We start from the raw sequence: 21,747 nt of genomic DNA on the forward strand, positions 1-21,747 counted from the left end.
TAGAATCAATTTTACATTTAACTCCAGTTTTGTGGAAATTACCAACTTTATTGGTCAGTCTTAATATTTTACATATTGCCCATCCTAAAGTGCTACAGTAGAACTCCAGTGTTGTTCATCGTAGACATTATGGCACATAATTGACACATTTCATACAGTCAAGAGCACACGCAGTACAGGGTTACACTGTATAAATAAATACAAATCTACAAGATGGATCTCTATGAAATGACATTTTGTTAAAACACAAAAGCATGACCTCAGGATTCATTTTACTCAGTACATATTCAAACAGGTCACAGGTCATCACCATAGTGCTGGTTAGGTCACACAAGGAAAAGAGTGATGGTGAGTCAGTGAGCAGGTCAGACAAGTTTGGTGTCATCTGGAGTATCTACAGAGGTCATCGGTTAAACTGTAAGTGTAAAGTCAGATTTAAAAAGTGTTCACAACAGCTGATGCTTTTCAGGTTCCCAGGTAAGATTCACTTACAGGGAACAATGCACGAGACAATTAGTATTTTGTTTCATATTGCACTGTATTGCACTAAGTGTAATTCCTTTTAAACACCACCAACTCCACCCCTTATAAAAATGCTCTGTAAAAGAATATCTATTTTGCATCACCCTACATGACATGTGATTGTAACGTTTACCACCACAGTGGGAAAACTGGTCTACATTAGGTGTAAATTCAACATCAAATTTAATGTCACGACTACTGTTAAATACTGGCCTCTGCAAATGTAGTTCATACAATGCACATTTCCCTTACGTGTGAAAATCAATGATCCTCATTTATGAAGCTTTCAAATGCCAAAAACATAATCTAAAAATTGCATAGAGCAACGCAAAAAACAAACAAAGAAAAATTAGCTGTCTTTGGGTAAGATTTGTTTTAGCCCTAGTAAGCAATAAAATCTTTAATAAATGTCTACATAGCAAGCATGTCTGTCTACAAAGGGCAGCAACTGAAAGCACAATTTTTTGAGTGAGTTTATTTTTTTTATTCAGATTTTTAATTTTTAATTCTCTTTAACCTTACAAGAACTTTTATTCTCTCTATCGTATGTCTTGATTCTCTGCCTCCTCTCTTCATCATCACATTGCATCAATATTCTCCATCGTCCCGGGCCTCCTTGCATTCAGACCACTGTAGTGTTGAGGAGCTGTCAGTTGTCATTCCTAAAAGCCACTAGTTTAATTATATTTGGTTCCCACTGATGTTTCACCTCCCCCTCTCTGCATCTCTGTCTACTTGCCACGTTGATAATGAAGTTTCATTTTGTCCTCTCTACACCATGTTTCACACCATGCTGCTCCATTCTCTTTGCAAACCTTTGTCATCTTCTCTCAACTCACTATTATCACATTACTGCAAATTATGCCATCTTTCCATCCTCCTCCTCTTTGCTCTTCACTCCATCCACTTGATCCTTTCACCCCTCTTTCAGCAGGCTGGCACTTGCACATCTCTATCTGCTCTTTCTTTTTTACATTCTGAAAGTCCTCAAAGTTTAACCCTTCACTCACTCCTCACGATCCACTGTGTGAGAACAGGTAAGTCAAGCAAACGAGGTTTACGCAGGTGAGAAACCTGCAGAAACCTGGTTTATCAAATTAACCCTTCTCATTTCAGGTCCTCCTTTTCTCCTGAAAACACGAGCTGCTAAATCAAATACAGCTGTGACATCAAGCAATTTTCTGAAACTGCAACATCTAAATCAGCAGTTCTCAATCTGGGGTCTGGGGACCCCCAGGAGTCCTTGATGGGGATCCAGGGGGTCCCCAGAAAAATAAGGAAAAATTTAACTTCACTATTATTTCATTGCCTAAAAGTTAGCCAAATGAGATAATGTATAAGAATGACTATTTTCTTCATAGTTTTCACATTCTTCACTGTTAATCTGCCAATCTACAGTATAGAAAGGTATAGAATAACAATTTTTTTTTTCTAATCAGGATCCCTGAGACTACATGTTACGGGTCTGCAGCTTGATATCTATCAATTTGTGGTTCCTTGACACCAAAAAGCTTGAGAATCACTGGTCTAGACCACTCACCTCACCTTCATGTTCCTCCCTCTTACACAGCTTGAAGCACACGTTTCTGTTTGTCTCACTGAATGCTCCAACACTGGCCTGACCTGACACCAACACTCCTGTCTGCCTCTGCCACAGCCAACGCTGCCTTCAATCTCCCGTCTCATGTCACATCTTCTTGCACGCCCTCGGCTGGCTCATTTTAGCTGCTCGAAAATAATTCAAATCCCTGGTGCTGGTGTACAATGTTACTAAGCGGGCTGCAGCTCTCTACCTCCAGGCCATGGTCTGGCCTGTGCTGTGTGTTTGGCTTCTGCTGGCCAAATAGCTGGCAAATATCTGACCTCCACATTTCCCTCCTGAGTCCCCAGTGGAGGAATGCCCTTCACTGCTGAGTCACTCCTGATCTTCTGAACGCTGACCTCTTCAACAAAAACCTCATGTCCTCCTTACAAATTGAAGCTTATTCTATCATTGCCCTTATTGACGTCGTTGCCTTAATTACAAGCCTTAAAAGTCGCTGGATTACAACTCTGTAGTAACATGGAGTACAACAAAGGCTTCCAAATACATTGTGGCTGGTTGCTGCTGTTGTGGCATGTATTTAGAAAACTCACCAGGTGTCTGTGTTAATTTCATCCCTTATCATTGCACCAAGCACCTTAGAAATTAGTGTAGCCTATTCTTCATATCCAGCTTATGTTTTTTCTTCTTACATTAAAAACTGATCTGTCGAGATACACACAAACGGGAGAGTAACTGATTACATTCCTGTTTGTTACAAAAGCTCTAAGTTTGTTGGGCGCCACTGAAAGCTGTTATTCCTGTCTTCCCTTTTATTTATTTGCAGTTTAATCCTATTCATGGGATTCATTGATCTGTTTCTTACGAAAGGTAGAAACTGTGACAATACTTTTAAAATAAATTAAGCTCTATATTTCAAGAGAATGGTAAAACTGAGATCAGATACTTTATGATCTATTATAAATTATTTGTAATGTTGTTTCTAATGCCACTAGATCAGTCAGCCTGACCAACAATAACCTTATAGTGGGCAAAATCATTGCCACTATTTTATCATCAGAACAAATGACTTACCTAGAAAATTAATTACATATGGCTGAATATGGGGAATTTTAATAACTATGATTATTTTAAATATCTTTTAATTTAATAATGAAGATGGAGCAAAAGGCTGTTAATATGAGAACAAAGCATGATTGCAATTTATAACAAATATTCTACCGATACTGTAAAAAAGGATTATGCATATTTTTTTTTTTTTTTGCAGTGTAGTGTATTTTGTTTTAAGTGTATGCAGTTTTTATTCCTATTTTATGCTTACGCAATCCTTCACTGGTGAATTATGGAAGGTTTTATCAACGAGACTCCATGTATGTTGACATGTGACATCCATCCCAACGCACACCTCAAAATGGCGTGAACATCTGAAGCATCCGTTTGCAGCAGTGAGCCCTCCGCGGTGGCTTGGTTGAACTCTACCTTGGCTGAAGGTCTGGGTAGAAAACTCCGTGTACCACACCTTCAATCACAACATTTGAAAATGTATCTAAAAGTGGAGAAAAGAATTGTAAAACTAGGTTAATGGACTTCGGTTTGCCCACGCTTGTACAGTAGTAAAGTACCAGAAACGCTTCATCTGTCCAACTGTGCTACTAAAATGCCTGTGTTTTTTAAAAACAGAGTAAAGTGCTGCTGCCAAGGGTCCATCTCTGATGCTGCTTGTCAATGTGGGCGATGTGCTGTTTATATGATCTCTGGCCAGCTATGGACTCTACTATATCATCTTCTCCTGCATCAAAGATCCTCTGATTGTTTGTATTGCACATTCTGCTGTCCTGCTGAGGGATCCCTCATTGTCTTTGGTTCACCCCAGGTTTCTCTCATTTTCTTCCTAATAAGGTTGTCTTGGGTTTTTTTTTTTTTCCTTGTATGCTGACAGGCAAGGCTGTATCGGATAGGCAGGCCTGCTATGTGCTGTTTGTTTCTGTTGTCTCCTGTCTGTGTTTCACCACCTTGCTCTGAATTGTTGTTGACTAATCAGATGCAGGCAGGCTCATTTGTTTGTAACGATCTTTGAGACATGGCTGTGATAATGGTGCTACAGAAATAAATCAGCTTGAGCTTGAACAAAAGTGTTATGCATGTGTGACGTGCTCTTACCGTGGGTAGATGGTAGTAGGTAGGGGTCTCTCAGAAAGAGCATGACTGGCTGGTGTGAAAGTTTACTGAAAAAAAAAAAAAAAAAAACACAAAGAAAGGGTCACTATGTGCAATCTGGTGACCTGGTGGGTGGCTGAGAAAACTGCATACAAATCAGCCAATACCATGCAGGACAGACGTACAGTATGAAGCATTCAAGCCAGCATCAGCTACATGGTGGATTAAGTTCAAGCTGTACAGGGCAAATAATGACTGAAATGTTGACAGGTCAAAACGGCAGAGCAGCACAAAGAACTACTCTGAGCTGCAACAGCATAACAGTATTAGAAATATAAATAGAAACAGAAAAAATTACTGACCTTGATTCCTCTGATTCAGTATCAAATGACCTTAAGGAAAGAAAAAAAAAACAATCTCATCCAGTATCTTGGGAACTTGAACTCTTCTACCAGTGAACAATGTCACAAATGCAACGCTCATTTTATTGGAAACCCACAATTCAAACTTACCCACAGCTTTCTGTTTTTGGCACTGAAGGAAAATGGCGGATATTCAGGAAATCCAGGAATATCTTTGGAAGAACCTCATTTTCCATAATTATAGTCTGCAAAGAAGAGACAAAACAAAAGCAAATTGCATGTGTGGGTCAAGAGGCAGTATAGAGTCCTATGCATGACTTTGTTTATGTTAGGTCAAACTGAGCAGGTTGAAATTGTTGGTTTTAATCCTTTATCTTGCCTACCTGTACAAATTATAAATTTATTGTGTATTTCAGGCATAATATATTGGATAAAATTTAAAAAATGCATCATATAAGAATGTGCCAGGATCAGTCAGAGTGACTGCGACCCTCAGCATTGAAACTGTATCAGCAGAGAAGTCTACGTGCATGACAATGACCTCATACACTACAAATAAAGAGGTTTCTCTTCTTGTTTTAAAATCAAAGGGAAAGTTAAGGTAAAGTTCAACCGGTGGAGGCGGGTGGAGAGCTGCTCAGTCAGTCGTGTGTCTGCGTCCGCTGGACTCTGTACCTGCAGATAGAGCTCCAGGCCGTGCCTCCTCTGCTCCAGCACTTTGGGAACCCAGTTTCTAACATGTTTAGAAGGAATCTCTGGCGGCTTTATGCTCTTCTTCAGCTGGAGGGATTGAGAGGTTTGGACAAATTAATGTCTTGAATGTGTGCATTAAAAACAGACCAACACTAAGCGTCTACAAGTGGCGCAAGTGTCGACTTTTCCTGGTTATAAAGGCTACTCTGGAGGAAAGGCGTCTGGTCTCCAAAAATTATGTTCTCATACAACTCAACTGCTTTCTCATTTATTTTTCAAGGGGAATGAATTTTATTGTGGATTATGTCAGTTTGTATCATAAGAGCGTTTGTAATCACTAAGTCTGAGGCAGGGATGCACAATGATACTGGCATGTCATTGGTATCAGCCAATATCAGCCTGAAATAAAACCTATTTCACGCTGATATGCAACATAGGTCAAACTGGTCCTGGTTGTGTCTACTGTCAGGCTTGTCTCTGGGAGAACATCATATGTAGGTCAGCCTGTTTAAGGAGGATGAATCTTTTGGTCTGAAATAAAATAGTTTTTAAAATATGGCATGTTTTACATAACCTTAGTAGAAGCAGTTTTGTCACTTTGCCCAGTGAATCTGTACATTTTGAAAAGCACTGTTTTCCATGGCTGCATCTGCCAGTGGTCATCATGATGAGAGCAGGCATAGTAATATGTTCATTCCACTACAGGAGAGACTTGACATTCTTTGCAATTAGATGGGAAAAAAATATGTGCAAAAACAGTTATTGTCCATCGACCAAGATCAAAAAATCCAGTATTGTGCATCCCTAGTCTGAAGTCCACTATATCAGGATGGAGTGGTGGCAGATGGGTCAACAACCTTAACCAAGTTTTTTTTTTTTTTTTTATGCCAAAACCTTAACCAGGTTGGTTTTATACCTAAACCTAAACTTTCCCTTACCTTAACATAGTAGTTTTAGTGGCTAAAGTGACAAAACTGGCTAAAATGATATACAAGATATGTTGATTGGACACACACCTGATATGGACAGAAGTATTGGACCACCTACACATTACACCTACAGGAGCTTTTCTGACATCCCATTCTAAATCCTAGAAGAGCTTCTGCTCTCCTGAGAAGGCTTTCTCCGAGATTTTGGAGTGTCTGTGGAAATTTTGGCCGATTCATTTATGAGGTCAAACACTGATGTTAGATGAGAGAGCGTGGTTCACAATTGGCCAATCTGTCATTCAAGAATGCAGTTTAGTTGTATGAGAACGTAACTTTTAGGACACAGGTTTCACAATATCAACACTGAGGTATTCAGTCAAAAATATTGCGATATTAAGGTTTTCCATATCCTCAAGTCTTATTTTGTAGTGCACAAAAACTCACCATTTTATGCAATGCATGAAATTCGCTGTAACGTTTCTCAACAGTGTGTTGTCTGCCATTCATGAGCACCTCAATTTTAAACACCTGAAAGCAAAGGAAGAAGGAAGGAGGAAGCATTACTTTTAACAAATTAGAGGGGAAAATTCCCGTCTTGAATGTCAACCAGCTGGTTTTCTTCAATTATGCTCAGGAGATGATATACATTTTGCATTCATCAGCCAGTAATTTCCCTTCACAAAGCATACTGTCAGTCCCCAAGCTGCCTGTCGGTGCCTATGTCAGCTAGATGTCAAGAGGAAGCATCTGGCTGCTGTTGTACAAAAAAAAGTGATCTGTCAGGAATCTCTGACAGACACTCTCCTACTTCCTTCATTCAGCTGGGCCCTTCCCTAAAAGGTAAGGTTAATTGTATGAATTCTCTCTTTTGGCCTGCATAATGTTGAGGAGAAAGTCCATTCAAGAGTTATCTGAGCAATTTTAAAATGTATACATATAAACACATCTCCCAAGGCAAACAGACAAATGTCAGAAATTTTTGGAATAACTCAAAAAAATATTTTCTACACTTATACACATACAAAATGCCAAAAAAAAAAAAAAGGCCAGGAGATAAAATAGATAAATGATCTATTTGCAGTGTATGGCTATGTTACAATGAAAAAACCTGTTGGCTAACAAAAGGTCTCTGTTGATACTTGATATGTTAATACTACAGACTCTCTAGTCGCAATACATTTCACATTTCTTTAGCTGGTTACTTGATCTTTGCTTGCTTTCTTTACAGTTTGCAAATAGCTTGGAGATTGGGCAAGACATGACCAAAAGATGACTTCAGCACTTTTTTGGACTGAGTAAAATCAGTGTCAGTCACTTCACACTTCCTTACTGGCTGACACATCACTGTGCACGCACATCCCTTCAGCACCACCCGCTCCTGATTCACATACTGTGGTGCAATGACACTTTGACACTTTAATTTCTATCCCTTGTTGCCCTCATAAGAATCACACCATTGTGGCCAAATATTGCAGGACAAATATATGTTCCATCATGGTATAGTGGTAATGGCTCCTGGATATCTGGGACTACAAATGTCGAGGAAAACAGCTCACTGTGCAGATAAATAACTGTTTGATTAGCTGGAAACTGACTTGACTGACCATGGCCAATAATGTGCTGGTCAATTAAATTTTGGAGAAATTATGACCTCAGGTTAAAAAAAACAAACAAACAAACAAACAAAAAAAACACCAATAAAAATAAAATAAATATTTCAGAGATACATTTTTTCCTTACAAGATCAAGTCCTCACAGACACATAATACATAAATGCTATACTATATAATTTTTTACATTACATTTTTTTACAACTAGGATTAAAGCACAACTAGGATTCGTGCACATATTGATCAATCACGCACACATTTTTATCACAAATTTCTAATGCACTTGTTTTTAAATGTCCTTTTCTATTTCTTTATTTCACTTATGCTTATATTTTCTCTTGAGCAACTGCAACGGACCCTTGAGGATATTTCTCAATCTGATAATTTGTTTAAATCAAACACCACTTATATTAACGCAAACTAGGAGACAGTGTAAATATTATGTCAGGCTAAATAAGGAGTGTAAACCGTGCTCTGTAAATAAAAAGGTGATTAATGTGCCCTCCCCTCCAGAGATATGGAGCTCTGTTTACAGTTGACACCCATTGGCACTACAAGTGGGTACACACGACGCCATTAGGTCAAACTAAATGAACGTCATACACTGTAGCGCCTGAACTTTAGATTTTTTTTTTATTTTATTTTTTTTAGCTAAAGTAAATGGGTCACACATTTTTAATTTTTTACGCTACTCAGTCGTGTTTTGTCTTGAAGAGACGTGACTTCGAAATTAATGGACGCAGCGTTGGTCTCAATAAATCAATAGCTTGACCGACAACTTCAAAGCCCCCGTACTGGTATTATCCATTTTCCCTTTATTATTTGTAATGGTACACACAGCAGCTAAGTTACGCTGGGTTTCGGTGTCAGCAGCACCGCAGACAGAGCCAGGCAGAGTGCACAGAGCGGCTTACCGTGTAGCCTTTCTCGATGGAGTTGTTCTCGGAGCGGAACGACGGGATAGACACTCTGACCGGGTGCATTTTCTCTCAGCGAGGAAACATCTAAACAGCAGAATTCAATGAAAAAGCAGAGCAGAGCCGCCTTGAAGGCTGCCACACACTGCTGCTAGTTACTCTCCAGCCCAGTTCAACATCACTTGAATCGGGTAAACTGCGCCATGCCTCTCTGCTGCCACCTGGTGACGAGGAGGACACACTGCTGCACTCGTGTTAATGCGGACGGTTCTCCAAAAACCATCCGTTTTCCACAACTGCTTGTTGCCATTCAGGGTCACAATGAGGCTGGAGCCTATCCCAGCATGCAGTGGGCAGAGGGCAGGGGTGGATAGTTCATCACTGGGTGAAGACAAACACAGACACACTCAGATCCTGTCCAACAGTTCACTGATCACTGGTACAGATCACTGTTAACTCCTGGGGTCATCAGGGATCCCAAATGCATCTCCACTGATCAGACTGTAGGTCGTTTGTACAGCAGCTTATTATGACAAAATTTACATTTTAAAGTTAAGGGACCTCTGGCGGTCCTTATTACTACACAGTGGTGTAGTATTAATATTGGTGTAGTATTAATACTACACTGTAATGTAGTATTAATATTAGTGTAGTATTAATACTACACTGTAATGTAGTATTAATATTACACTGTGGTCTAGTATTAAGCCAAAGTCTGTGTAAGGAGGCTGGTGGAGTGATGGATGGGTCAATCAACACTACGTTCACTACGTTTATTTTTGTTTGCTTATTTGTTTGTCTATTTGCTTGATTTGTCTTTTATTTATTTATTTTTCCTTTCCACTATGTCTCGTTAACAGTATCACCAATAAAAAAAACAAAACACCACGTTCACTCAGCCAACCAGAATCCAAATCCTGTGTCAAGCAAGAACAGTGTTTGCTCAGCTATCTGTAAACATAAGCTAATGTTTCATAACCTTAACCTTGACCTTTTCCTAACCTTAACCATCATGTCAAACCTTTTCCTAAAAGCTGTGACACACCGAGGCAATGGACAGCCATTAGCCAATGTTTGCTCACTGCTGAGCGTCTGTGGCCCGGGTATTTGTGGTGTGTCCTGCATCATTGGCACTAGTCAGACCCCTGCTGTTGGCTGTTCAGCCGATTGAACTTGCTGAATCAGCGGGGGAGCCAGTCAGTGAGAGAGATCACACTGACTGGCAGACAATCAGTGCACGAGAAGAGAAATTATTTTTCGCCTGTCTTCCTTTCTTCTTCCACCACCAAAAGACCAATGGCTGCAGTGCCATTCACAGCTTCTGATCAGACATACTCTGGATTAGTAGCCTGTGGCGAGTGAGAGTACTATGAAAATGGTAAGCAAATGCTGCTTTGTTTATGGTTTGTATATTTGCATTCCTGGGTCCTGGTCTCCCTTGTTGAGTGACTAATACAATCTACTGCCACCTGCTGGTATGGAGCCTTATGTACTCTCATGCAGGTGGCCGTTGGCTGTAGTCTCTGCAGGGTGTCCAAGGTCAGCTTTTTGGCCCCAACACAGGTGATGTGAGGCGACACAACAGTCGGCCTTTGTCGCTGCTTGTTCTTTGATGTCAGTTTGGTGTGTCTGGGCCTTAACCTGAACAATAACCTTTTCCTAACCGTAACCAAGTATTTTTACTCGCCAGCCTTTAGTTGGCTGTGCTGATGTTGTGTCCCATTGTCCACTCGCTTTTACAAATTTGTATGAACTGAAATGATAGAGGTGCCTTGTTGTTTTTGATGGTGTGTGTGTGTGTGTGTGTGAGAGAGAATTCACTTAAAATTGATCATTTAAAAAGAAGATACAATGTCACAGAATTTTATTCAAGTAGATTTCATCAAAAGATCTGAAGAGTTTCCTTCATCGTACTGTATATAAATACAACAAATACATTTTCTTTTAAACAATCATTTCTGTTTTATTATTTTAATCTCAATATAATAATTCATAACGACTGAACAATGTGATTTGTTGTTGTTGTTTTTTATTTTGCTACTCTGAGCTTACTTGCATTTCTTTTTTTTTTTGTCTTTTCACTATCAGTGAATTGATATGATGATATGAAATGCAAGCCTATACAGTACAATGCAAAAGAAGAATAAAAACAGAGACATTCAAAAGAAAGGGTGAGAAAAGAATATGAATATGAATAGCAAGGGCGAGAAAAATACTTTCACACACGAGCAAAAAAGATGGATTTAAAGCTATAAGGTATAAAGCAAACACATTTAGCACAAATCACATGCGATCAAGTCAAATTACTCATACTTTTATAGAATTTGTGAGTATTATCAATTATAATACAGCTTTAGGCCCTGTTTTCAAAACCTTTATAAGTACATTGTTTATGTGTAGAATACAGAAAACAACACCTTGTAAAAAACTAACCAATTAAAAATGTCGATTCTATAAGTATGCAGTCCTCGTCACTGTCATTTACAGAGCTGCTCCGTAGCGGTGCTGTGAATGACTGTCATTTCTTAATATCTGAAAGAAATAATAATGCAAAAAACACCTTTATTATAGTATTTCTGGAGGGTAATATGAATATCTCTGGAGCACTTCTAACCTAACAGTGTCTGAGGTGAACGGAGATACTCACGGTGACATGTGACAACCTGACACGTAGGCATAGTTGCCAGTGTAGCGGACCTCACAGCGCACCACGTTGTTGCTGTAGTCTGACTCCGGCACCTGATAGCTGGGGTTTACACTGATCTGTGGAGCAAAACAGAGATAAAATTGATATTAAAAACTCTTATCGACAAACGCAGCGACAAAGGTTGTGAGAGCAAAAGATGTGCGTGTGTTTTGCGGCGTGCAGTGTCAGGGGTTCAAATCCAAGGGGTTCGTTCCCAAAGGAGAGCGACCAACTATGTCATCTGGTATTTCGGACAAACCTTGAGGACATAGTTTCCAGGTTTCACATCTGTGATGTCGATCCACTGGCAGTCAATGTCTGCATTGTAGGTATCATAACATCCTGGACTCAGCCCCTGCAGGTGCATAACATCTGACTTATAAATCACATTCGCTGGCATAAACACATGACTATAGGCACTTTCACATATAAAAGAAAATACAGCCAAATTTTTTTGTCTGTTTTTTAGAGCCATTGTAGGGAGAAAAAAAAAATACAGAAATTTGTGACTTTATGAGCTCAGATTTTTTTTTTTTTTTTTTTTTTTAGCTTTTTTCCAATAAGTTTGTGAGTATTTTGCCACTTTAATCTCAGAGAATATCCATGTTTCTTCTTGTAAATGTACGACTTTAATCTCAAAAAGAGTTTTCTTTTCTTAGAATACACAATAAACCTATATCTATAGTTTTGGTTCAGTCTCACAGGAGTTCTTTAGATGCAGAGGCAAAAGGAAAAAAAAAAAAAAAGTTTCAGCCAATCAAATTAAAGTCTAAAAAAAGCCTGGGAAAAGGAGGGGGGAGGGACTAAGATTTTGCATTTTCTGCATCTTGCACTCTGCATTATTATTATTATTTTTTTTCAAAATCATTTTAATCATACTCTTGTGTATATATGGTGTGCATAGTTACACTTTTTATGTAGGCTCAATTTCTTACTTCTGTATTTATTGTTGTAATATTTTGTAGTATTAATGCACATATTGGGACTTAATGCACATACTTTTTCCAAATTTCTTTCCAAATCTTTTTTAACAGTTCTTATTTCTTTTTCTATTTCTTAGAATTTAATTCTTCTCTTGGGAACTGAACAACTGCAACTGACCCAATTTCCCCTCAGGGATTCTGATAACATTTTTTTTTTTTTTGGGTTCATTTTCACAGCAATATTTTGGACGGAGAGGAAACAGGAAAAAAACGTTTCAACCAATCAAATCAAAGCTCTAAAAAAGACAGGGGGAGGGAGGGGGTCAGCTCAGTGTGTGGATGCTTTGTTTACTGAGGAGCTTCTCATAGAAATCCAGGCAGGAGAGAAAAGAGATCATCAAACTGCCATTGGGTTCTGTGGAAATACTCATTAAACCTGCCTTCAAGGGCAGAATTTTACTTCCTCTTTCCTATTCATGAACCTAGTTTTTAATACTATGTGTCAAGTAAAAACAGGTTGAGTAAAGTAAAATCAAACCAAATCAAGTCCTCCATTCTGGTCTGAGGTCTCATGTGACAAAATAAAACACTGTTGAATGTGTGAATATGTGAATGTTTGGCCAACAGTGTATTGCTATAGTTTATGGTAATCTTTATAATTATTGTTCTAGGCCTTTATTCTGTAACCAGCCCTTGCAATCCATAATTGTTTGTGATTAAAGCAACACCACTGGACTATTTACTGCACGGTGATTATATGCAATTTGCCTTAAAGACCGTAAATAAATGTTTTATGTAATAACAATATTTTAACAGTGGGTGAAAATGGAGATGTGTGGTGGTTATCTCGGTAACTATTTTGGTAACCTGGGTGTGTGCAGTGCAGGCAAACCGCCTGTAGTAGCCGTAGTCACAGGAAGTGTCTTCCAGGCAGAAGCTGGCCTTGTGGCCCTCTGCCACCGTCCTCTGTGAGCTGGAATCCAGCAGGTCGTAGTGGCTGAACTCGTCCATGCTGTGGAAATGCCTGTGAATAAGCAGCACAGCCTTCTTAATATACTTGAGCACAGGACCCCGACTGGGTAAATTCAATGTCAATCTGCTTTTTTTTTTTTTTTTTTTTTTTTTTTTTTTTAAACAAGGGACTTCTGTCATATTGATAGACCCATCCGGGACAGAGGTATGAACCATTTTGGGTTCCCAATCTGCACTTGACTGGACTGTTTCACACTGAAAAACATTTTGTGAGGTATGTCCTGTCATCTCCAGATGGCATCCTGCTCATCTCATGGCTACAAATAATTGTGTCTGGAGAAGAAAAAAAAGGGTATTTATCTTGACCATCCTATCACTGCACAAAATAAAATCTTATCATAGTGTGACTGATGGGCAGTTAACTGTGAAATGAATCTGCATCGTGTTTGCAATCCGCTTTCATTCCACAAATGTCAGGACATTTATTTAAGGAGACTAAAGGAGTCTGGATTTTAACATCAGTTGACTTTCAAAACACAGCAAAAAAGCAGTATAGGACTAGGATCTACATCAACAGTTGGCTGGAGCTCTGCCAGATGTGCTCCATCACAGGGATTAGCACAGTGCATTGCTTGTTTTAGAGCATAACTATGGGCTGAGGTAGTTATACACAGATTCTGTGAGATCAAGACAACGAGGCTGTTTTCCACAAGCTCAGCAAGAAAATAGAAATGTTTGCCACTTTTTGGTCCATGTTCCTCACTGCCCCTTTCTTATACACTGCATGGCTTTTTTTTTTTTTTTTTTTGCAATCGGTGGCAAATCTATAGAATTTCATCTGAAGCTCAGTCACATGTAAAGGCCGGCGCTGTTTTCAGTTTATACAAAATGTATACTCAATAGAAGTTTAAAAGTCTAAAAAAGTAAAACTCATGTGAAGTAGTCTGTGTATTTATCGAAGCTATATTCTCTTCAGTGCAATGACTCATGAGTGAAACATAGCTAATAGTACCATCAGCGGTGCAACAGGGGGTGCCATACTACAGTCACACACTGTTCCTTGACTGACAAATGCCAGTGATACTGAGACTTTGGTCATCATCCATTGTGTAGGTTGTTTGCACATTTAAACAAAGACAGATTTACATTCCAAGTTACAATGTGTTAATAAACTTCCCAATGCCCTATTTTCTCCCTCTAACTTTTTCATAAACATATGTGAAACACATAAAATTTAAATGGTTACATAAAACCTAAATTATATCTGTAAAGCAGTGGCCCAGACTACTTTTTATGAACCTTCTCATTGCATATCCAGATCCACAGTTCTCACATAAGCACTGGAAGTACTGAGTTGGAGGCCGGTGTTGGTTTACACAAGCCTGCATGAATGTCTCAAACAAATGAGTCTAAGGAGAGCAACATGTTGGCCGGGATATGCAGAGCAATGCAAGAAAACAGCCAAAAGTCACAGGGTTTTATTCTGAGGTGCTGGAGCAAAGACGGACAGCGCCGATGTGAAGAGGTTTACTCACTGGTGACAGCTGTGCCATTCCCATGAGTAGCGTGGTCTGCTGGGCAGGAAGTCGGCTGTGCCCTGGTTCTTGACTCTCTGAGGGAACCTCAGCAGCATGCGGGTGTCATAGTCCCTGACACTTGACCTGTAGGCTGAACTGCATGCACACACAAAAGAGGAGGAGATTTAGAATACAACACTGGCCATTTAGACGCAATGACATCATCAATTCAATTCAATGAACTTTAATTATACATTAGGAGCTTTGTTTGTGGAAAGCATCAGTTTGTATACGTGCAACTACAACGTACATACATTCCCCAGAACTCAGCACACCAAGGTGGTTTCTTGTGCAAAATCCCCTCTAGTCAGTGGAGCAGACTATGACTCTGTGCTAAGGCAGCTTACGTGCAAACGCTGGCTGGAAAAAATATTTTGAAAGTGCGCGGTTGTTTGGGTTAGTTTTCAATAATGTGTTTACCAGTTGTATTTTTCCCCTCAGGCGAGTTCCAGTGATTAAACTTTATAGTATCCCATCACTCCACCCTTTGACCATGAGCAGCACAGTCCCGCTTCATTCTACCTTCATCCCCTGGTTCCACCAGGCAACTGGTGACCACAAACACTTTAGGTGGTGGTTAGGGCACAGAGCTGTGTGAAAACACAGTCAGACTTGCCTGCCACGCTGGGTTTTTTTTTTTTTTTTTTTTTTTTTTTTTTTTTTTTTTGTTCTTCCCCTCACGTGGACCTGTTTTGACAACAGCCTACCTTGACAAACAGTTTTCTTCGGCTGCACATCTGAGGTTGTACATTGGGACTCTCTGCACGTAGGCGGAGGCCTGGATGTAGTATGGGTCTGGCACAAGATCAGGTAGACCTAAACAATAATTCATAAATTATAATAACAGCATTACTACATTACTAGTGACAATGCTAATGATAATTATGACAATATTTGCTAAATTAAACAATAAATAAAAGGCTGATAATTACATGAAAAGACTAACAAATATACAGATTTGGCACATAGAGAGCCAGACAGAGAGCCAGACAAATAGATAGATAGATAGATAGATAGATAGATAGATAGATAGATAGATAGATAGATCCAAAGCTATCTATCTATCTATCTATCTATCTATCTATAGATCAGCAACTTTGGATATAATTTTTTTAAATTATATTTAGCTGAACATTAAAGTAGTTTATTTCCGAGAAGCCTTGACTCCTTCTTACCGTACTGGTGGTAGCTTGTGCCATAGCCCGGTCTGGGCCTGGGCCTGGGTCTCTCATAAACATCGTAGTAATTGTAGTAAGGATTATCTCTGTCAGTGGACTTGTATGGGTCATAAGGATCATCACCAACCATCATGTCCTCTCTCCTGACCGGGGCTCCATCCTGGGTCTCATTCGTCGTGCTGTTCCTCTGCGCCTCTGCGTGGCCACCTGGATGGCCGTGCTGATGCCTCAGATGCCTTTGGGCCTGAGGTGGCACCCAGCGGGAGCTGCCGGCGCTGGACGCAGCCTGGCCGGAGGTGTCCGAGGGTCTCCTCGCCTCCCTGTTCACGTCTCCATCGCGAATGATGGTGACAGGTCCTGCTTGCACTTGCTCCTGTGCGCCCCTCTGCCTCGGTGGCTGATACTCCGAGCCATGACTTAAAATACTAAAAATCTTGCCATTGTGTGCCCACTGTAGTGTCTGCCGGAGAGGCGTTCTCTGGTTATTTCCTTGCCGTGTCTCGGGATTCCTCTGAGAGTGGGCAGCTTGCAGTATGAAAACAAATAAATAAGCGCATGCATATGCGTAAAGTGGCGTGCCAAATATGCGTAATCCCATAATGACTTGAGTTGAACGAAACTTAATGTGACTGAACGAATATTTCAAATGAGCGGGGATATCACTTGTCTGTTAAATATGTTTCATTTCTATATAAAGTACATCCAAGGAACAGAGAATAAATCCTAACTTTATACGTATCCGTGTGGACTCATAGCCTATCGCTCTGTTCCTACGCGTGCAGATGCGTCTAGTGAGATGAGGAGGAGGAGTTCAGCATTTGAAGTTTCTGAATATGTTATACAAGTCCAAAATGGTACTGCTGCTCATATAACCGCTGGGTACGTGAGGCTGATCAGACTCGAACCCCAACTAACCTCATGCGTCTGCCCGGAGCGTTTAATAACTGCACGGCTGCCCTTTGAAAAACAATCCACGTGATTTAATGACATTTCTTTTATGCATCACAAATAACAAGAAGCCACATATTAAGATAGAGATACATATAGAAACAGACATACACACGCACACACACACACACACACACACACACACACACACACACACACACTTAGACATAACATTTGCAAACTCTCTCTTGTGAAATTCACCCAACAATATGGTTGGTTAAATGACACCACCTAATTCCTAGAGCATGTGTAGGATCTTTTTGCCAGATCAGCAAACACACCATGATAAATGGCTCTTACCCTGACTGTTGGATGAACTCCTAACCAAATTGCAACACACAAGTGCCACAACCCTCCGTACACATCAGCTCGTCTTATAGGAAGAGCACGTAAATGTAAACATGATTCTGTAATGATCTTGCAACATGCCATTTTTCTTTCTGGGAAATCATCCCCCATAAATCAACCCCTCCCCGTTTCCTTAATTCTCCCTCCTCTGGCTCTTTTCTGGAAACGTGAAAGAGTCATCACATGCTGCTCAGGTCTGCAGACTAATCTTGTCTAAGGTAACAGCTATTCTGAGCAATAAACAAATGAAGCTGTTGGTCTTGATCCTTGAGGGCTTTGATAATGAGTCTGGGAGCAGACTGGCCACGCTGACCCCAAGGTCTCAGTTAGATCTGAAGCCTTTGCTGTAGTCCAATGAAAACACCGCCCTGTTGTTAACACCACAGGCATAATGCATGGCTTGGGAAATTTAATCAAAGGTTTTCATTTCCCTCTGTCTAGCAATCTGGGAAAGACTTTTGAGAATCGACAGAGTTGACCACACCATGGCTGCTGCTTAACCGCACCAAATTGTCAGGAGTTTAAATCTCACAGGTCACAAGAGCACCATTTTATGAGAAGCATTTGCTTACATGCGCAGAATCATGATTCACCATAACAGGTAAGTGGGATTACCAGAGATTAATGTTGAGCTCTGCAAGCAACAAATGCTGTTTCTTTGGTTAGAATTGTCAATTAATTATGAAAAAAAAATGCATACCAGGAGTTAAAATTCAACATAACATACACGGTCAAGTCCTAGTCACTAGCTAGAAAAGCCCTGTCTTAGACGCAAAGGTTAGGAGACCTAAGACAAAAGGAGGTGTGTGATCACAACACCTGGGAGTTCAATTACGGTGTCCCATATCTTGACACTAGGGGGCAGATGACTGCAAATAATAAGGGGTGCTGCATGCCATTTTCCCTAGCCATTATCAGCTCTCAAGGGAGTCTGCTAGTGGTGGTGGACGTTGGAAACGTGCTGCCTGAGTACTCCACACACACACTTAAAAGGGTATTTCTGTCAGGCATTGTTTTTTTTTTTCTTTTTATGATTTAAACAGCTTTTTTTGAAATTTGACTCCCACTGCTTTGCTATTTAAAAACAAAGAACAACAAAAACTGAAATAGTGCGATCTGAAGCCATCAGTGAAATCAGATTGCACCCACTAATTCTGCAGAAGCAAATAATTTGTGGAATTGCTCTTTAATTCACTACCAACTCTAGAAGCATAAATGGTAATATAATGGTAGAACAATCCTCGGTTGTGGGGGATTTTCTCCATTAGCTGCAAAACAACACTGTTTGATAGTGATCCAAGAGTGAAGTTGGCTGTTAATGGCTTTGGCTCAAACTTCAGACTGTTCAAAGAGCAGCTGAGCAAAAAGACATTTGTCTGTCAGGTAGAGTACCTTGTGAGGATAGTTCTGTGTGTTTAACGTCAAAATCTTTACACAATGCGGCAAAGTGGGGTTACACAATCTATTATCTTTGGATAATGGAAGCTGTTCAGTATTATAGAACAGTCAACGGTGCATATTCCAGTTGCAGGTCATGTGATATTACATTTTTGCTTGTATAAGCCTTGAGGACGAATCAGCGCCGAGAGGTATTATATGAGCCCCCAAATATGTATCCACCCTCCAAATGTCTTAGATGTACCAAAGACCCAGAGATAAATTGGAGACATTCGATACAGATTGTGGTTGAAGCCACCACTGGCTCAGGATCAGGATCAAATCTGAAATACATCTTCTGTATGTAAAACCAAGACTTGACTTTACAGTAATCCAGATGAAATAAAAGCAAATGACTAAATGTCTAAACACATACACTGCAGCAGTTCTGTCTTTGCAGACAGAATCACAGCCGCTTCAGCAAATAGTTGAAATGCTGTTTTGCAAATGTTTCCTGTTTTCTCTTGCAAAAGTGTCCTCTAATGTTCTTTTATTTTTCTTTGAACTCCAGACTAATTTTTCCGGTGCCGTAGCCCAGCGGTTTCCAAAGCGGGGCCCGGGGACCGTCAGGGGTCCTTTTGCAGGCTACAAGCAGATCCTCAGCCAAGTGAGTAATAATTTAACGTCACTGTAATTCAATTTTATGAGTTATTATTGGAATATTATGTTTTAATCTCACTACTTTGCGTCTGTCTTTTCATATCAGCATCCTTGGCATAAAATCTCATCAAATGAGGGTCTGCAGCTCAACTTGAGGGCCTGAAAACCCCCTAATAAACTAAAGGTATGGGCTGATTTCAAGAGGACAGAAAGATATGCCCGGTCTAAAACAGCTATGGATGCAATTTTCTTTTGGCCGAGATGTGGTGGTGTGTTTACTTTGAGGATGACGGGAGTATACCCCTGTGATTCTGCATACCAACAGTTCCTCCAGAGAGTGAAAGTATGTGCACATGTTTCTGAGTTGTTTCCACTCACTTCCACGGAACAACAGGCCGACAGACAGAACCAGCTGTACCGGGCCACTGTTATTTTTCACTCGTAATTCATTGAGCGTTCTCCATGCAGACTCGGCTCTCTCCAGCGAGGGCAGTGCAGTGTTTCCCCCCAGACAGTGGAGCCACATCTGCAAGGAATTAGCCCAGTTCTTTTGTCCACGTTGCTGGAATTCTCCCCCACTTCTGATTTTTTTGGGCACTGCGCTGAAGTAGAAGTATTTCAACCAGTCCACCACTGAGCTGGAGTATGAGGAAAAAAGCGACAAAGCCCACTGAATATGAGAAATTCATTCAGCAAAAAGAAAACGAAAGGCCACGCCGTGCTCTCATCATCCCCATCCTTTCATGATGCTACATTTACCAGAAAATAAACCATTTTCTCTGACTCAACATCTGGCAAAAGTCTGCCAGTAAGCATAAACTTGAGTGTGACGTGACATAAAGCCTAGGCAATAATATCTGCAGCTTAGGCGGACAGATATTTTCTTATTAGATATTATTATAGCTTTAGTGTGTTTAATATGTATTATAACCTTTATGACCATAGCATCTATTACTGCTGTTGATGCAGGTTTGGTGGTTTTCTTTTTCTTTATTGAACTAGTAAGTGATTTTACAAGACATTCATTAGAAACCCAGTGTGTACTTTCAAAAATATATGACCATCAATTTGAAGCTAAGCATTCTCACTCCAGTAAATCTCGCTCTTTGGTGGTTCTCATCTGGCAGAGGCAAAGTTTCAGTAGCATGATCTCACTGTAGTGAAGCTGGACCACACACGTATCACTCAACACATGCATGAGGCCGACTTCCGCGTAACACTTCTCAAGACTCCTAGTTATCACCTCAAGTATTAACTCTACCTTCTCCTAATCCAATTTGCAGTGTGCACACTTACACATTTCCTTCAAGCATTTTTTAATAGTTTCTCGAACCACGTGCACGACTCAGCCTTCTCAAATAAGGTCAGACTCAGCTCAACTCACAAAAAAAAAAAAAAAAAAAAAAAAACTACGAGAGAAACAGACAGTTCAAATATTTTTTCCCTCTTTCATAAATAGTAGGTTTCCATTACTCTAGAAGCAAGGCTTGTGTTAACCCCCCACCCTCCCTCATCATCACCACCACGCACACACACACACACACACACACACACACACACACACACACACACAGAGTGTGGTGGACTACGTGGCACTCTGCACATGTACACTCAGCAACCAAGAGGAGGAGCACTTCACCAAGACACAACCCAGCAAACCTTACATCGCTCAGTGACTCACTCGCACTCAGACAGACTTCACCTCTCCCACTCCTGTTATCAGTCTTATCCCACATTCTCAGGGATGGAGGGGCAGGCTCCAGAAAAAAAAAAAAAAAATTATTGAGTGCTCTGGGGTATTTGTTATTGTATATGATAAATCATTTCAGGATTTATTTTTCTGTTTTTGGCAGTACCACAGCATAACAAAAATGTGATGCAGCACAGGCACAAATCAGGCTACCTTTCACTGTAATGTTGTTATGTTGAGGCCTTAAAGCTCAAGTCTAGGGATTTTCATGTTCTGACTTGATTTTTGACTTGCTCTTTATTTATTTATTTATTTTTGTTAATTAGAAAGTATTGATCTTCACAAAAGTTCATAATACATGAAAAGCTTTTTTATGTTTTGCATGTTTTATGTTTTTTTTTTCCCTTACTGTGCCAAAAATGACCCAAACCTTGATTTCAAATCTGAGGTATGTACTGAACAGGTTTTTTTTTTTTTTGTGTACCGTTACACCCCGAATATACACTCGGTGGCACAATCTAATACAATCCAGTCCAACTGCTCTGCCACAAAGTTTCCTTTCCTGCTGCCTATAATGCTCTGCTTTTCTTGTTGTCACAGTAATAGAGGTGTTCATTCACTTCTATTTTTGGCATTGAGCTCATAGTTAGTGCTG

General features: G+C 40.1%; 2 protein-coding genes across 4 annotated transcripts; both read right to left on the bottom strand.

Annotated features, from left to right (window-relative positions):
- Positions 1-27: 27 nt before the first annotated feature.
- snx24 (sorting nexin 24) lies at positions 28-8,976 on the bottom strand. 2 transcript variants are annotated; one of them, XM_030065152.1, is made up of 8 exons: positions 8,731-8,976; positions 6,651-6,734; positions 5,260-5,364; positions 4,735-4,829; positions 4,585-4,614; positions 4,226-4,290; positions 3,545-3,611; positions 28-415 (listed from the first exon to the last, which is right to left on the bottom strand). In XM_030065152.1, the coding sequence occupies exons 1-8, from the start codon at positions 8,797-8,799 to the stop codon at positions 382-384; spliced, it is 549 nt and encodes a 182-aa protein (XP_029921012.1). In that variant the 5' UTR covers positions 8,800-8,976; the 3' UTR covers positions 28-381. The 2 variants fall into 2 exon arrangements, with proteins under 2 accessions (XP_029921012.1, XP_029921014.1); XM_030065154.1 differs by having other exon boundaries at positions 3,471-3,611; positions 8,731-8,974.
- Positions 8,977-11,185: 2,209 nt separating this feature from the next.
- Positions 11,186-16,811, bottom strand: loxa (lysyl oxidase a). 2 transcript variants are annotated; one of them, XM_030065445.1, is made up of 7 exons: positions 16,067-16,811; positions 15,599-15,707; positions 14,850-14,987; positions 13,210-13,366; positions 11,679-11,774; positions 11,381-11,496; positions 11,186-11,265 (listed from the first exon to the last, which is right to left on the bottom strand). In XM_030065445.1, exons 1-7 carry the CDS (start codon positions 16,665-16,667, stop codon positions 11,259-11,261), a joined length of 1,224 nt encoding a protein of 407 aa, XP_029921305.1. In that variant the 5' UTR covers positions 16,668-16,811; the 3' UTR covers positions 11,186-11,258. The 2 variants fall into 2 exon arrangements, with proteins under 2 accessions (XP_029921305.1, XP_029921306.1); XM_030065446.1 differs by lacking the exon at positions 11,186-11,265 and having other exon boundaries at positions 11,377-11,496.
- Between the last annotated feature and the right edge of the window lie 4,936 nt (positions 16,812-21,747).

The sequence above is a fragment of the Myripristis murdjan genome, chromosome 12, assembly GCF_902150065.1.
Source record: "Myripristis murdjan chromosome 12, fMyrMur1.1, whole genome shotgun sequence".
NCBI classification, from domain to species: Eukaryota; Metazoa; Chordata; class Actinopteri; order Holocentriformes; family Holocentridae; genus Myripristis; species Myripristis murdjan.

What these genes read in the sequence shown, in the direction of transcription:
- loxa (XM_030065445.1), bottom strand. Translation starts at nt 16,667, where the DNA reads ATGGGATTACGCATATTTGGCACGCCACTTTACGCATATGCATGCGCT. An exon ending in CACAAGCTACCACCAGTACG is followed by an intron (nt 15,708 to 16,066) that starts GTAAGAAGGAGT and finishes ATTATTGTTTAG; the next exon opens with GTCTACCTGATCTTGTGCCA. An exon ending in CTGGAAACTATGTCCTCAAG is followed by an intron (nt 11,497 to 11,678) that starts GTTTGTCCGAAA and finishes TTTGCTCCACAG; the next exon opens with ATCAGTGTAAACCCCAGCTA.
- snx24 (XM_030065152.1), bottom strand. Translation starts at nt 8,799, where the DNA reads ATGCACCCGGTCAGAGTGTCTATCCCGTCGTTCCGCTCCGAGAACAAC. An exon ending in CCTACTACCATCTACCCACG is followed by an intron (nt 3,612 to 4,225) that starts GTAAGAGCACGT and finishes CTCCACTTTTAG; the next exon opens with ATACATTTTCAAATGTTGTG. An exon ending in TACCCAGACCTTCAGCCAAG is followed by an intron (nt 416 to 3,544) that starts GTAGAGTTCAAC and finishes TTACACTTACAG; the next exon opens with TTTAACCGATGACCTCTGTA.